Here is a 15937-nt window from a genome sequence, read left to right as displayed (position 1 = left end):
AAGCTTCTCTGTGTGAAAGAAACAAGCAGAAGGTTCATGGTGTTTGGGTTATTCCTTCAGAGAAGCCGAGCACAGCTGGCTTAAACTGGTTCTCTTATCTCTTTCTGCCAAGGGCATGCTGACTATAATAGTGAGGCCAGAAGAAGCCTGGGTTTCACTTTCTCTCTTTTCCTTCTTGCGTGGTGTTCTGTACGTAGTATGCTTAGTGTTAAGGTTTAGACTTCTTATAAGTTATTGTAAGTTTAAGTTAAGTCTGCTGCAACTGGATTTCTTATGGACTGTGCCAGTCCTGAATGTATTGGATTTGTGACCATTAGGCTCATTTGCCTTCAGTGGCAGTAAAGCTCTGCTGGATGAAATACAATTGCCTCTGGCCTATTTTTGGGGAATCCTGCAACGTGTTTAAGTTTTTACTCTGCTAGCTATACATTGGAATCTGCTCTGGATCAATATTGAGTAGAATTCCGTGATAGATGAAGGGATCTTGTAGGACTTTTCTAGAGCACAACTAGAACATATCTAGCACTTGAGTCCTTGGAGGACTGGAATCCTGCACAACCAACTTGGTACTTCTCAAGCCGTATTGAATTGACTCAATTAAACCAAATTCTTTCCATCAATGAACACATTCACAGTCTCAATCATTCTCTCTCTCTCTCTCTCTCTCTCTCTCTCTCTCTCTCTCTCTCTCTCTCTCCCCCTCCACCCCCCAACAACCATCAAAGCTCGGACACAAATGAAGTAGTTTTATAAAGGTGCCCCCAGGGAAAATAGTGTTGTTACCTAATGAAGCAGCATAGGGCCTGAAATTAACATAGATTAACTAAACTTGCCTTTTCTCAGAGCAGAACACAGAACAAGTTCATTGGTTACTGGAATAATTATTCAGTGATGCAAAGGTGACATGAAATAATTGAATAATTACCTCCAAAGATATTTCCCGGGGCAATGAGCATTGGATTGCTCAATTCACCCAGGGATGCAAAAAAGAAAGGATTTAAGTGACATATGTCTCATTTTAAAGACATATCCTATTTTGTTGGTACAAGATTAGAGACAGTTTCAATATATAATTGAAAATAGGCTGCTTTCCGGTGGGTGGCAATTAGTATTAGCCAATCATTGCTCTTCGGTTGTAAATTCCAAGCAGAACTGCAACTGCCTTTCTACTCACTATCTGGAATATAACATTTTTTCTATGAGTACATCCTACTATGCTGGTGCGTGTGATGTAACAGCTGTGGGTAGAAGCATTAGTACAGGCATCCCCAACCTGCGGCCCTCCAGATGTTTTGGCCTACAACTCCCATGATCCCTAGCTAACAGGACCAGTGGTCAGGGAAGATGGGAATTGTAGTTCAAAACATCTGGAGGGCCGAAGTTTGGGGGTGCCTGCATTAGTAGAAGCAAGACACTCCCTTCGTGGTGTCATTTTATAAACTCGGTTTTTAATAGGCCAGTCTTTCAATTAGAACAAAAATGCTTTTGCAGCTGTATTTTGTTTATTAAAAGAGATTTGTAGTGTTATTATAGCGTAAGACTATCAAATTAATCTTGGGTAAAGAATGATATCCCTCCAACCCTCCCCCCCCCCAAATAAACAACGCTTGCATTCATAGTTAATGGCAGGCGCCAGAAAGGTTTTTTAAAATGTATTTTTAAAAGTTTGACATTATGGAGGTAGAGTTTTATATGTATATTTCATTTAAATATACATATATAACTGGAAAAGGGCTTCAGTACTAATTAGAAATTAATTACTGCTGGGAATAGACACTTTCAGGATCTTTATTTATGCTAGGCATCCCCAAACTGCGGCCCTCCAGATGTTTTGGCCTACAACTCCCATGATCCCTAGCTAACAGGACCAGTGGTCGGGGAAGATGGGAATTGTAGTCCAAAACATCTGGAGGGCAGGAGTTTGGGGATGCCTGATTTATGCATATTAATTATTCCGTACTGGTGTAATATGTTCATAATGCCTGGTCCCAGTTAAATATTCAAGCAGTGATTCATACCAACTGAAGTTTCTGGACCATTTTTTAAGGCAGTTCCACACAAAACACTGGAAGAGTTTTTATGATTATTTGAATTTAGCTTGGAAATAACACACAGTATATCCCTTGATCTCGACTGAGCAATGTAGTTCTTATTTTCCACCCCTCCTTTATTTTCCCCCCCATTCAATCGGTCTCCAGATACTTTGCTTTCCTTCTGCTCATTCCTTCTATGGGAAAGAGGGAGCTATTTTTCAACCATTCAGAGACATTTCAGAGCCCCACCATCCAAGCTATCTTAGGACCCGATCCTAAGAAAATCAAGCGATAAATGTGTTGAACACAGGTTCAATGAGAAACACAGGTTCTTTAGAGTGCAAGAAGCCGATCCATTTGGTTTATCTCTTTCCTAATGGAAACACTCCCAAAAGTAACTACGGCAGTCGAGAATTTGCCCGTCTCTGCGAAAACCCAAAGCGCGCAGTTCCATATACGACAACATTTTTTTTTAAAGAAAAAAATCAAACTGTTTCAGAAGCCAGTGCAAACAATTTGGTACAGGAGATGCGATTATCCAGGAGCAGTGCTGTGATGAGAGAGCTTGTTCCTGCTCTGTGGCCAGCAGACTAACTGAATTAGCATGCTAACTGAGCATATAACGGCTAATGTTACCTCCTGCAGCTTTCTAAAATTTGTATCGACTTAGCTGTTGCTAAAAGAATGCTTCTGGCATGTCTCGTGGCTTCCTGTGGAGCTACACAGAGGAACGAGGCAGTGCGGAACATGGGTAGCAGCATTACATGTGCCAAGGCAAGCAAAACCTGCCTCGCTGAGTTTACACAGTTGGGAGCAGCTTAATTGTGTCGTCTCGATCTACAAAAAACCTAAAGTCCATGCAAACATATATGCATCACTTTCAGAGGACCTTGTTTGACTGGTGAACATATCGGCCTGACAGCGTCCCTTAACATTTATGAAATGCACTGCTACAGTGGCAAAATGCCTTTATATAAAGTTGCAGTGAATGAAGGATATATATTGAGGGGTGGGGAGAGGGCGGTTGTAGTTTTCTCACCAATCCCATGGTAAAGGCAATAATAGGTTGTAAGAGTACATTATTGTCAGGGTTTGTTGTGACTACTCTTGAGTAACAACCGTCCACATGCTTGTCTTTCAGACGTTTTTATTGGTGCACATTATTTACAGTGTAATGGATTGCTCATTTCATGTCTACCCGCTCGAGTCACATTCCTGTACTAAACTCTTCCGCGTTTTCGACTAGCATAAAGCCTTGGAACTGAGAAGCGCCTCCCTTTCCTTCTCTTTCTCAGTTCCGGCGTCGGAGGTACTGGTCTTCTGTCTGCCCTACTCCTGTCCACTCGTTCCGCCTCTCTCTCTTCCTGCCTATGGAGCAGGGGCTCTCTAGTCCTGCCAGAGCCCTGGCACTCCTTCTCCGCTTCCTGACTCACCTCTTCAGACCCCTCGCTCTCATGACTCCTTGGAGACGGGCTGCTTCTGATGAGGGGGGGGGGGTTTCTCTGTAATCCCTCCCCCTTACAATTATTAATTGCAAGTCCAATACAAGCATATTGTACTGTGCACGGCTGAAGGCAGAGGGCCCTGTCTCAATCATTCTGAATCGTCCGCAGGGAAGTTATATGATCAACTGCTGGATTTACGTATAAGCAAAACAAGCTATAGCTTAGGGGCCCCACTCTCTTGGGCCCCCCCAAAAGAATTAAAGGAAAAAACACCCTGGGTGTACATTTCCAAAATATAAGATAAAAAAACAAATAAAATAAAACCTACATACAGCAACAGTGTTTGTGTTGTGTAGGCTCCTATGATGTAAGTCATGGGCCCCGCCTGCTAGCCTGCTCCCTAAAATATCACTGGTTTGCTCATTTCTATATATAGGGTGCCTACATTCTGCATGTGCAAATGGCTTTAGATGCCTATTAGGTCCATAAATTACCATATATTCAACACAAAAAACAGTGGCAATTTGTTGTTGACAAAGGGCAGCTAGACATATAAAGGGCCCCATTACCTTCAGTAGCTTAGGGCCCCATCAAACCTGAATCCGGCCCTGCATATGATGTCGGAATCAATAACAGGGCTGGGCAATATCTGGTTTCGAACATCGTGACATATCACCAGCTAAACACCGCAATATACTGATATATCACGATGTCTGAAATAAGGATGGAGCTATGTAGAGGCACTGGCTGGCTTCATGGTTTTTCCTGCATCGTGATTTTTGCATAGCACACACAAACACAAACACACATCATGATTCACGATATATCGCCAGGTCAAAAATTATGAAACTGATATGGACTTCAAACCAGTTTTGGATGATATATCAATATATCACCCAGCCCTAATCAATAACCTAGGTTTTCCAGCGCATTTCCCCTTCAGTTTTTTCACCTCAAAAGTCTTTTTTTTTCCTCCTGGAAGCGGGTTTGTTGTACAAGGGCATGAAATTCACTTTGTGCAACCTGAGTTTGCCGGTATATAACTGAGTATAACATCCACAAACTAGCAACAATCTGAAAACAGCCTGTATCATGTCATCCCCATCTACCCTTTCAAGTCCAAGGACAGAGTTTCACAAGGTAACTGTTTGGTGTAGTCCAGGGGTCAGCAAACTTTTCCAGCAGGGAGCCAGTCCACTGACTCTCAGACCTTGTGCGGGGCCAAACTATATTGGGGGGGCAGGGGTGGAAATGAACAAATTCCTATGCCCCACAAATAACACAGAGATGCATTTTAAATAAAAGGACACATTCTGCTCATGTAAAAACACCCTGATTCCTGGAACGTCCGTGGGCCGGATTTAGAAGGCGATTGGACCGGATCTGGCCCCCGGGCCTTAGTTTGCCTACCCATGGTATAGTCTAGGCCTCAACAGAAACTGAGGTGCTTTCTTGTTCTACACCCCACCACCCATTTGGGAACAGTGATGTGCAAAACAAAAGTCCCCCAGGATCAACTCATGGTACCTTTTCATCCTGTACAAACTCTTGCAGGATGATTTTCCGCTCTGTGCACATTTCCAAAAATTCTTCCGACTGGAAACTTTCATGCAGGGCAGGGAAGAATGTCAACTGCCCACAATCCATCTCTCCTTCTCTTCCATTCAGCCTTGGCTCTCCTGTATCAGTAGGAAAGACAGGATCAATGGCAGAATGTTTACAGTAAATAATAAATGGCTAACCAATAGTTGTGTTTGCCTTGTAAACAAGCCCAACAAACTTACTAGCCTTGTAAACAAGCCCAACAAACTTATTAGCCGCCGTAGTAGCTTGCATTTCCAAGAGGGCAAGTCCCTTCTTCATGGTCAAAATTGGCAGGCTAGTATTTTTTTTAAAAATGCCCTATACCAAGTGAACTGTTGAAGGAAGGCTGCATTTCTGGTTGATGGTCACAGAAAATAGCAGGCACATAAGAAGGAGAGTGATCTCTTTCTGCTCCCTCGCCTGCACTATGGTATTTGGCAAGTTGCTATACACAAGGCTGGTATAACTAATGCCTTCTCTATCCATAACTGACCCGGACCCTGAAATCATCATCTGAGCCCCTTCTTTGTGTGGTTCCTCCACAAAAAGTCCAGAGGGTAGCAACACAAGAACGGGCCTTTTCTGCGGTGGTTCCACTTATGTGGAATGCTCTCCCCGAGGAAGCTCGCCTGGCACCTTCATTGCCTATTTTTATTCACGATGTTTAGAATTCCCTCCAACTTTATTCAGCTATAGCTTGAATGCTTAAGTATATAGAAATCTCTAATTTAAGTTATTAAAATAAGAAAGAGGCAGAAGCGTAGCAAGCCCAGGTGGTACCTGGTGTGGAATTTTGTTGTCACCCCCCCATATGCCGCTTTACCGGGGCACTGGCAAAGCTGCACCCTCTTGGGAGACACAGCTCCCATCTGTCCGTCCCCCTCCCTCCCTGGCTCGCTGTAAAGCGGCAATGCGGGAGCCACTTACAGCGAGCCAGGTGGGAGGGAGGCTGGGAGAGGGGGCCCCGGCTCACCGTAAGCGGCTCCCGCTTTGCCGCTTTACAGCAAACCGGGGAGGGGGAGCCGTGGCTCCCGTTCGCCCCTCCCTGGCTCACTGTCAAGCAGCAAAGCAGGCGCCGCTTACGGCAAGCCAGGGAGGGAGGGAGGCTCTATGGGGCGGGATCCTCTGCTTGCGGCTGCAGCTGCGAACGGAGGATCCTCTACATGCGGCTATGGCAGTGCGATGGCTGTTGACGACGCCGTGGCGGGCCACCTTGTCACCCTGGAGATGTGCCACCGGGAGCGCACCCCCCCCCTGGTTGCGACACCACTGGAAAGAGGGCAAGGTGGGGGATGGTTGAACGTGCAACTGCACTGAGGACGGCACAATACAGGACCCAAAAGAGGGACAGAGTTTCCCTCAATGTCATGCAGAAATATTCTGCCGCTCACAGACTCATAAAACTCACACAGGGACCAAGGCTTGTGCCTTTTTCTTCATGTTCATGGAGGGCTACACTGTTGAACAGCAGTTTCCGTTGTGCTCACCCTGAATGCTATTTTTGTGCTTTCTTTCTCAATTTTCTTTATAATCAATGAAATCTTATTTTGCCAACCTCTGCTCGTTTCTTCTAAACATTAAAACTCGTCAGTATGGCTGCAGAGTTGACCGGTTCCCTTATGGGAAGGGTGGTTCTCCACCCTGAGTGAAAATTAACCAACAATTAAAAATGCAAATATCCAATTTTTGTTAGGGCCGGGAGTAACGTAATTATCCTTGAAACAAAGGACTTAATAGCCCACTTCTGCTTTTCCCTTCTTCCTTTCTTGTAAGAGGAAATGTGTCCCTTTCCTGGACTTAGCAAAAGTTTGTTTAACAGATCTTGGGTTGGCCTCTTCCTGAAGAATAAGAATAAGAATAAGAATACTGAGCAAGAATTCTTGATACTCTCAAGAATCAAAAAGCACTTTGTATTACCATTCTTTAGGGACCAAGTTAAAACCATTTTAGCTATCCAGGCATTTTAAGTGTTAAAGTAAAACGCTGCTAGTTTCTTTTATTGCTTTAAAAGTTTTTCAACAGCCTTATGAGGTGTTTTGTTCTGATGGTATTCTTTATTTTACCCTGGCATGATTAAATTGGTCATGCTCTTTGCATGCTGCCTGTTTTGAATAAATAACCAACAAAACACTAAATTATATTGTTATAATAATACAATATCTAACACTGTAAGATAGGTTAGTATCGCTACATCTTTACTGCAGAGTGGTTTGTGAAAGCAGAGTCAAACTAGGGTGGAATCTACACACATAGAAAAACTGTTCTGGAAATACTCTTTTTTTTTAAAAAAAAGTGTTTTTAAAAATACATTGAATCTTCCATAAGGCTCACCATCGCCATCTAGTGTCACATTGTATATTGCACTTAAAACACACTTAAAACGTTTTATTTGCAGCTGCATAGCTGAGTCCTAGGTTGGTGGACTTTCAATTCCACCACAGCTCTGTTTCTTAGCTAGGAAACTGCACCAGGTCCTTCCAATGGCACTTACAGGACCAGGTGTCATCTTAACCAAACAACTCGGACTAAACTTATCATATTAATTTGCTCTTTTGCATGAATTCATTTCATCGTGGCCTGGTGTATTGTTGTGAAAGCAATCAAACGTCCAACACCAACAGGTGTTTCTGAATCAGTGGTGCCTGCCTGCCTGCCTGTTCTTTCCATACATTACCAGAGCTTTCTCATGGAGCCATCAGCCCTGGAATATTACCTGGGCTTTCATCCGGGGTTACAGCAAATGTTCTGTCCTGCGGCTGATGAGCCCGAGCAGAGGAATTATGCAACTGAAATGGGGGGGGAAACAGGAAGGTCAACACACTTCTACATCAAACTGGAACTCTGCTCAGAGTATCCCCCCCCTTCCTTGAACCATCCAGAGTACCCTCCATGATAAAGCAGGGCATGCGGCTGGTCACGCTTTCCTTTTTATTTGTCCACAGCATCTGGTACATAAAAGCCCACTGCTTCTGAACATGGAGGTTCCATATAACTATAATTACTAGCACCAGCCATAGATGTGGCTTATCACACATGGATTTATCTACTCCCATTTTGAGATCATCAGGGTTTCCCAAACTTGGGTCTCCAGCTGTTTTTGGACTACAGCGCCCATCCTCCCTTGCTAGCAGGACCCACTGGTCAGGGATGATGGGGGTTGTAGTCCAAAAACAGCTGGAGACACAGCAGGGAAACCCTGATTTAAGTTTTATAATCAGATCATGACAGAAGAATTGAAGTCAACGAATGAAAGGAGGAAGGAGAAGGGTGGAGCATGCGGGCATGATATCATTCTCCCCCTAACAACCCATGGTTTATTAAGCTGATACGGAGTCTCCAGCTCTTCTGCAGCAACATCCACCAGATGGAGGACCCCGTCCGAGCTTATTTCAAGGCTTCTGGTAATATGCAAGTGAACCAAAAGGAGTACAGGCAAACCCCGGATCCCAAACGCCTCTGTTTTGGAACGTTTCGACTCCCGAATGCCAAAAACCCAGAAGTAAATGCTCCGGTTTTCGAACGTTTTTTTGGAAACCGAATGTCCAACACGACTTCTGCTTGAGTGCAGGAAGCTCCTGCAATTGGAAGTCACACTTTGTTCATAGCTGCCAAGTACCCCGTATTTCCCGGGAAACCCCCGTTTTTCCTTACCATTTCCCAGAGGTCTCCCATTTCACCTCCTCTCCCATTAATCTCCCTTATTTTGGTTCCTGTCATGGCCATTTTTCTGGTGCCGCTTTGCCCATTTATGGGCACCAGAAAATGGCCGGCGCCGGTGCCAGAAGTCGCATCTACACATGTCCGGGAGTGCGTAGACACAACTTCCGGTGTCGCTTTGGCCATCTATGGGCACTGAAAATGGCTGGCGCCGACACCAGAAGTTGCGTCTGCGCACTCCCGGACATGCGTAGACGCGACTTCCGGCACCAGTCCCGGACATTTTCGGTGCCCATAGATGGGCAAAGCGACACCGGAAGTTGCGTCTACGCAACTTCCGGTGTTGCGCGGCTGCCGATCCCGGATTTCTCCACAAGAGACTTGGCAGGTATGCTTTGGTTGTCAAATGTTTTGGAAGCCGAGTGGGCTTCCAGAACGGATTACATTTGACAACTGAGGTTTGACTGTAGGTGACAAAGTTCTAGAGCAGGCATGTCAAACCTGCGGCCCTCCAGATGTTTTGGCCTACAACTCCCATGATCCCTAGCTAGCAGGACCAGTGGTTGGGGAAGATGGGAATTGTAGTCCAAAACATCTGGAGGGCCGCAGGTTTGACATGCCTGTTCTAGAGGGAAAAGCTGCCCCTCATGATTAGTTTTACAAGGCCATTACTGATGAAACATAATCCCCACTTGTTACCCCCAAGGCATGTCACCTTGTTCCTTGTTGACACAGCTGTATGATAGGTGACTCTGAGCCAAACCCTCTTCCTCATCCGGGAAGGGCCTTCGTATCCATCCAGAATCCACCTTGAAGTAGAAGGGGCTAAGGCAGACGCCCAAGGTCCTCCTCTCCGAAACAGCTGCTCCTCAAGGTCTGCCCAGGCTTTTGCAGATTTGTTGTACCCACACATTAACCTCTGCGAAGAAAGACTCAAAACACTCAAAACTCAGCTTGGCTTCTTACATTTATTCAGAGATTTCATCGGGCTGCTGAAGTGGGAGACCTTTACCACGGAAACCTAGGCTACGAGAAGCAGAAAAGTTTGTATGCCGTACATATGTACCCACATAATAATAATTATCCTATATAATAAAGTCCCTGTGTCTCTGCGTCCAGTCCCTGTGTCCCTGTGTCCGCGCTAATGCGCATGTGCCCCACGGACACAGGGACTGGACGAAGAGGTGGGACGTACACACACACGTGCGCTCTCCCCCCAACCCTCTGCCTCCCGTTTCCCTGTGGCGACACCATCTTGGTCCGCCTCCTCCTCCTGACAACCCTACCTGGCCCGTGGGAGGAGTGGCGGGGCCACGGCCTTCCCTCCCTCTCTGCGCTCGGCCGCGGGACACGACGGGAGAGTGATTTTGTTTAATTGCGTTCTTGGCGCGCCCCGCGGCCGAGCGCAGAAAGGGAGGGAAGGCCGCGGCCCCGTCGCACCTCTAGCGCCCGTTTTCTTAACGGGCTATATGAGACTAGTTAATAATAATTTTATTATTTATACCCCAATCATCTGACTGGGTTGCCTCAGCTTCCAACACATATAAAAACATCAAACATTAAAAACTTCCCGATAAAGGTGTTTTCTAAAAGTTATGTACTGTAGTTCTTTCTCTCCTTGACATCTAATGGGAGGGTGTTTCACATGGCAGGGACCACTACCGAGAAGGCCTCTGCCTGGTTCTCTGTAGTTTCACATCTTGCAGCGAGGGAACTGCCAGAAGGCCATAGGTTTCTGGGCTGAACGATGGGGGTAAAGATGTTCCTTCAGGTATACTGGGAGAGCACCTCCCTACCTCAGATTTTTCTCCTACAGTGTCATGTCCCCCAAAATATGGAACTGGTGCAGTTTCCCTGCACTATACAGGAATGTTTCAGGAGGCAGAAAACAGGACCCCTTCCCCACTCTTAAGACTTCCCTGCCCCTCGCTCCAGAAGTTAGGTTCAGGTTTGAGGTCGCAACCCTGAGACCCAAGAAGCTGCCTTAGATAAGGTCACACAATTTGCCCGTCAGTCTGCTTGGACTATCAGCAGCTTTCAAGGCTCAAGCAGCTTAAAAAAACAACAACCCCAGTTTGTAAGTTACATTTCACTGAGAGTTTTTGTATTAAATTGTTTTGCCGCATTACTATCAACTTCAGTTTAGTGCGAACAATCAAATTATTACAATCAACAGAGGAAAACCCAATGATTCTATTTTTATATATATAAAAAAATGTCAAACATGCATCCATTTGGTGTTTTTCTAGTAAATGTATTAAATGAAAAAGGAGTCGTCGACTAATGGCTTGTCAATCACAATTAATGTAGCCATTCCTATCAAACATAATATGTTCCTATGTAGAATATTTCATTGGGAAAATCACATACTTACTGCACTTAAAAGAAAAATTCCCTTCCCACCAAGCAGGGGAGCGTGTGAGCAGTACGTGGTCCAAATTCTAATCTACCCGCTGATACAAATAGAGGTGAAAAAAACGAACATGGCTGCCCTCATCCCATTTTGGGTGTAAAAAGCACACGTAAGGTTAGGTCAGTCAAATGAAGCCTGCATAGGAGTCCTTTTCATTATGCTGCAGTATGACTGGAGAAGAAATTGCTTTGCATTTTAATGCCTATCTACCTAAAACACACTTCTCAAACCAGCAGGGAAAATAAAGTGCAGCACCCCTTGAAATTTTGCACTTCTGCGAATGTTTGGATCCAGCTTTTCGAAAACAACAACAAAAGTGTTGCAAAAAGCATATATTAGGGGAAGCGTGCACAAAAAAATGTGCAGAGTACTGAAAATGGTGGGGGGGAATGCATTTTAGCAGCAATTGCTAGCAAAAAATGCATATATATATATAAATTTTCATGCCAATTTTAAAATAATGTTTGCAAGGTGATGTGGAAAGGAGACGAACTAAACTTAAGGATGGAAAAACTCTTTTGTGAACAGCATTGGGGGCAGGAGAGACCACCAAACAGAGAAACTGAGGGAAAACTGATAGATTTTCACCCCTCACTAATCTGCAGAGATCAGCCCTTGCTTCCACTTTTTCTTCAAATCGTGTCCTCCCACATGTTGTGGTGAGACCTGGAAACCGATCTCCTGTATTGTGGGTGGGTAAGATTGCTCAGCCACAACATCCGATTAGTAGGTCCCTCGATGCTGGATTCAATCCAGCCAACGGGGTGCAGTCCAAAAGGATCGAGGGACCTATATATACCCATGCATGTGACTCAGAGCTTCCTCTTTCGGCGCGTGCATTCGGAACACCCGCCCACCTCTCCCTACTTTTAGGGCTTTTGCGCTTGACCTTGCTATGCCATCGTGTGTCGTCTGTCGTTGGGACAGGGGCACGGCAGGAATTTCCCCTACTTGGCTGATTGGCAGTTGCCATTTGGGTTTTGCCTGCTGCGTAGCAAATCGTCACAACTTGTAAGGTTGCGTTTAGGCACTGGTTCAGGTGATAGGGATGGGAGAATGCTCTCGCCATCCCTATGTGAAGGGTATTCCGTTAAAGGAATCCAGGGACTCAAATGATTTAGTCAACCCCTGAGAGGGGGTTGTGCCCATGCCTGAGTCCAGGGGGACATCTGGGTGGCGGACATGGTCTGTTCCCGGCTTTCCGCCTATCCAGGTGTTCACCCAGGCTGGTGCCCTGGGTCAGCGCTACCTGCAAGGGTGCAGGGAGCTAGTCGAACCAGAGCCTATGCAACCACTTACTTTCTGTAATCAATGAAGTTGTGGCCTAAATTCTGCCAAAAACCAAACTAAAATTTGAGTCAAGTGTGAATTTATTTAGGGGGGAGGTCTCTGGGTCTGAACATGCAACGAAACATCACACCAATGACACCTGCCCTTCTGAGTCCATGGGTTGAGTCCAATGAGTCCATGAGTCCAATGTTGCATGGGTTCCCAAAACTCAGTGATGTTTTGCATTTAGGTTGCCCAGAAAACGGCTATGTTCAAAACGCAACTCCTCCCTTGTTGAATACTAGCCCATGTGCCCAACCCTCATTTGGCTAGGAGCAGAAAAATGAGTCTGGGACTTCCTACCTCAGCATGGTCCTTGCACAAAAGCGCATACAGTTCTTGACCACTTCTCCTGTATTCTTCCAAACGCGATGCAAAGTCCTGGTGAAAGAGTAAGGAGACGTTACAAACCGGTTTGTGGGGGAAACGGTTTTTTGGACCAAAGCTCATGATTTGAAAAAGAACTTTTAACAAAACAAAGAAAAACTGTTATCTAAAATGTACAATTTGTTATTTGATTGGGAAACAAAATATGAGCTTGTCAAAGCTTCTATGACACAATGGGCAATAGATATAGGACATAATATGGATTTGAATCTCTGGGGGAAACTTTGGAAGAGTGATCTGAAGTTTACAGTATGTTATTCCTTGAAGGAGAACTACCTGAAAATGATTCACAGATGGTATTTAACTCTGAGTAGGCTTGGGTTAAACCACAGAGCCTAGGGTTTGCTGATCAGAAGGTGGGCGGTTTGAATCCCTGTGACGGGGTGAGCTCCCGTTGCTCAGTCCCAGCTCCTGCCAACCTAGCAGTTCGAAAGCACGCCAAAGTGCAAGTAGATAAATAGGAACCGCTACAGCGGAAAGGTAAGCGGCGTTTCCGTGTGCTGCTCTGGTTCACCAGAAGTGGCTTTGTCATGCTGGCCACATGACCTGGAAGCTGTACGCCGGCTCCCTCGGCCAATAATGCAAGATGAGCGCGCAACCCCAGAGTCGGTCACGACTGGACCTAATGGTCAGGGGTCCCTTTACCTTTACCTTTAGGCTTGCTAAGATGTGTAAGTCTGAATCAGATAAGTGCTGGAGATGCAATGAGGCTGGGGGTACGTTCTATCATATGTGGTGGTCTTGTAAAAGGGTAAAAGAGTGTTGGGAAATAATTCATAATGAATTGAAAAAATGTTTTAAAGTACTTTTTTGTAGAGGAATAATTCAGATGGAAATTCCCAGGTGTCAAAAAAGGCTATGTATGTATGCCACTACAGTGGTGCCTCGCAAGACGAAATTAATTCGTTCCGCGAGTCACTTCGTCTTGCGATAATTTCGTCTTGCGAAGCAAAAAAACCAACAAACAAAAAACCACCAAAAAATTTTGTCTTGCGAAGCGCGGCCATAGAAAACTTCGTCTTGCGAGTCACCAAACACATCGCAAAATGCTTTCGTCTTGCGAGTTTTTTGTTGCGTGAGGCATTCGTCTTGCGAGGTACCACTGTACTGCGGTCCGTGTTTTGTTAGCCCAAAAACGGAAAATGAATGAGGTCCCAACTAAAGAAGAATGGCAACTTAAGCTGATGGAATATGTGCAGCTTGAAGACTTAACATATAGAATACAAGAACAAGAGGAACATACATTTAAAGAAGAATGGAAAAGGTTTATTGAATATATGAGTGAAAATTGTGTACACTTGAAAACGTTGGCAACATTAAGATAAATTCGACAGTGTAAATAAGTTTTGATGGATGTAATAATGGAATACCGAATGGTTTAGTTTATGTAAAATATGCAAGGATTTATAGCATGCAAAATGAACCATGGAAAGAGAAGAAGGGCAGTCACTGGTATTTTAAGGTTGTTTAAATGAATATTCTAAAATGTAAAACTGAAAAAACTTAATTAAAATTATACAAAAACAAAGTGAACGCTGTTTCATATTCAGCTCAGCCCTAAATTGAAATGCACAAACCTCAGGTTTTAAATCAAAATCTCAGGTTTTAAATCAAGGTTGGGGGAGAAGAGAGACGTGGAATGAGAGCTATGGAAAGAGCAGGGGGGGGTAGTAAACTTTAATTCTTTTACACAGTGTGTGCGCAAGGTTTTTTTGTCAGCATCACATGGGTAGGTTTTCTTTCTATTCATTTACATGTACTAATTTTCATTGGCAAGGAAAAAATGTTCCTCCTGTCACAAACAACCTGTCAGTGATAAATTCACATACAGTAGCTGTGTATATAAATACATGGCGTGCATTTATTTGCTATACCAATTGCTTGACCAAATACCTACTTAGGCTTAAAGATACTGGCTTTGTATGCATATAATATATACTGTATTTCTCCATGGCAGAAACTTGGAAAAGTAAGAGAGTGTTAAAGCAATACGTTACTTTAAGGAAGTATCGTGATCATTTCCCACTCATGTTATGTTAACACTGAGCTTCCTGTGTTAAACTGACTCACGTAACCCTCAGAGGGGAATAATCATGTGAGTAGCAGTTCGGAAGTGCGTCAAAGTGCAAGTGGATAACTAGGTACTGCTCCGGCGGGAAGGTAAACAGTGTTTCCGTGCGCTGCTCTGGTTTCGCCAGAAACAGCTTAGTCCTGCTGGCCACATGACCCAGAAAAACTGTCTGCGGACAAACGTCGGCTCCCTCAGCCAGTAGAGCGAGATGAGCACCGCAACCCCAGAGCCATCTGCGACTGGACTTAACAGTCAGGGGTCCTTTACCTTTACCCTTTTTCTTAGGAAAGTCATTCCGGGAGGAAATAATGTAATCTTTCTGTGAAAAAACATTACGAACCAGCATATTTGAATAAAATTAATTTTACTTTTTAAATGCTTAACTTTCTTCGGGAAAGAATGTTGATGTTTGATGTTGTCAAAAAGATAGATGGGCAGGCAGGCAGGCATGCAGGCATGCAGGCAGGCATGCAGGCAGGCAGGCATAGATATATATTGCTTTGATTTAAGAAATAAAATAAGTTACCCCCACAAAAAAGGTAAGGAGCCCCTGTAAACCACTGTAAGCCCCTCCCCTCAAGTTATAAAGGAGGGGGAGAGAATCCACCAGCAGCCCCACGGTAAACCACCCCCCTTCTCCCTGTTCACCCGAATGTCCCCCTTAAAAAGATAAAAAGGGCAGCCCTATATTACTCTAGTTTTACTAAAATATTCCATGTTATTACATCCTTTTTTGTTTTATCATATTTCAAATGTGTTGTTCTTTATTGATTTCTGTAATGCCCTCTGGCTAGATGAAGGCTGGTTGATTGAATTTACTGATGCTTAACTACAATATGCATTCTAAATGCCTGCACGGCCTTTATCGCTGTTTTAAAGTTTGTATTGTGAACAGCCGAAATTTTGGCAAACAGGGGGGGATTAAATATTATAGAGCTCCATACAGTGTCCCCTTTTATTCCACCCCAACTTTCCTAGCTTTGCAAACTTATTTATTCCATTTCTTCGTCGCCACCCA

General features: G+C 44.5%; 1 protein-coding gene across 2 annotated transcripts in view; it reads right to left on the bottom strand.

Annotated features, from left to right (window-relative positions):
* Positions 1-15937, bottom strand: part of LOC118096134 (WD repeat- and FYVE domain-containing protein 4) — a 158507-nt gene that overhangs the window by 62404 nt on the left and 80166 nt on the right. For both annotated transcript variants that reach the window (XR_015949956.1, XM_060275113.2), the window contains exons 33-36: positions 12765-12842; positions 9435-9638; positions 7776-7848; positions 5006-5157 (exon numbers count right to left, since the gene is read on the bottom strand). Coding sequence is in view for 1 of the 2 variants with exons in the window: in XM_060275113.2 (XP_060131096.2) it covers positions 5006-5157; positions 7776-7848; positions 9435-9638; positions 12765-12842 (507 nt within the window). In the remaining variant the exon portion in view is untranslated. The remainder of the gene's footprint in view (positions 1-5005; positions 5158-7775; positions 7849-9434; positions 9639-12764; positions 12843-15937) is intronic.

This window comes from Zootoca vivipara, chromosome 5, assembly GCF_965207765.1.
Source record: "Zootoca vivipara chromosome 5, rZooViv2.hap1.1, whole genome shotgun sequence".
In the NCBI taxonomy this organism is placed as follows: Eukaryota; Metazoa; Chordata; class Lepidosauria; order Squamata; family Lacertidae; genus Zootoca; species Zootoca vivipara.
Note: the sequence above shows the minus strand (reverse complement) of the source record. Positions and strands in the feature narration are given on the sequence as shown.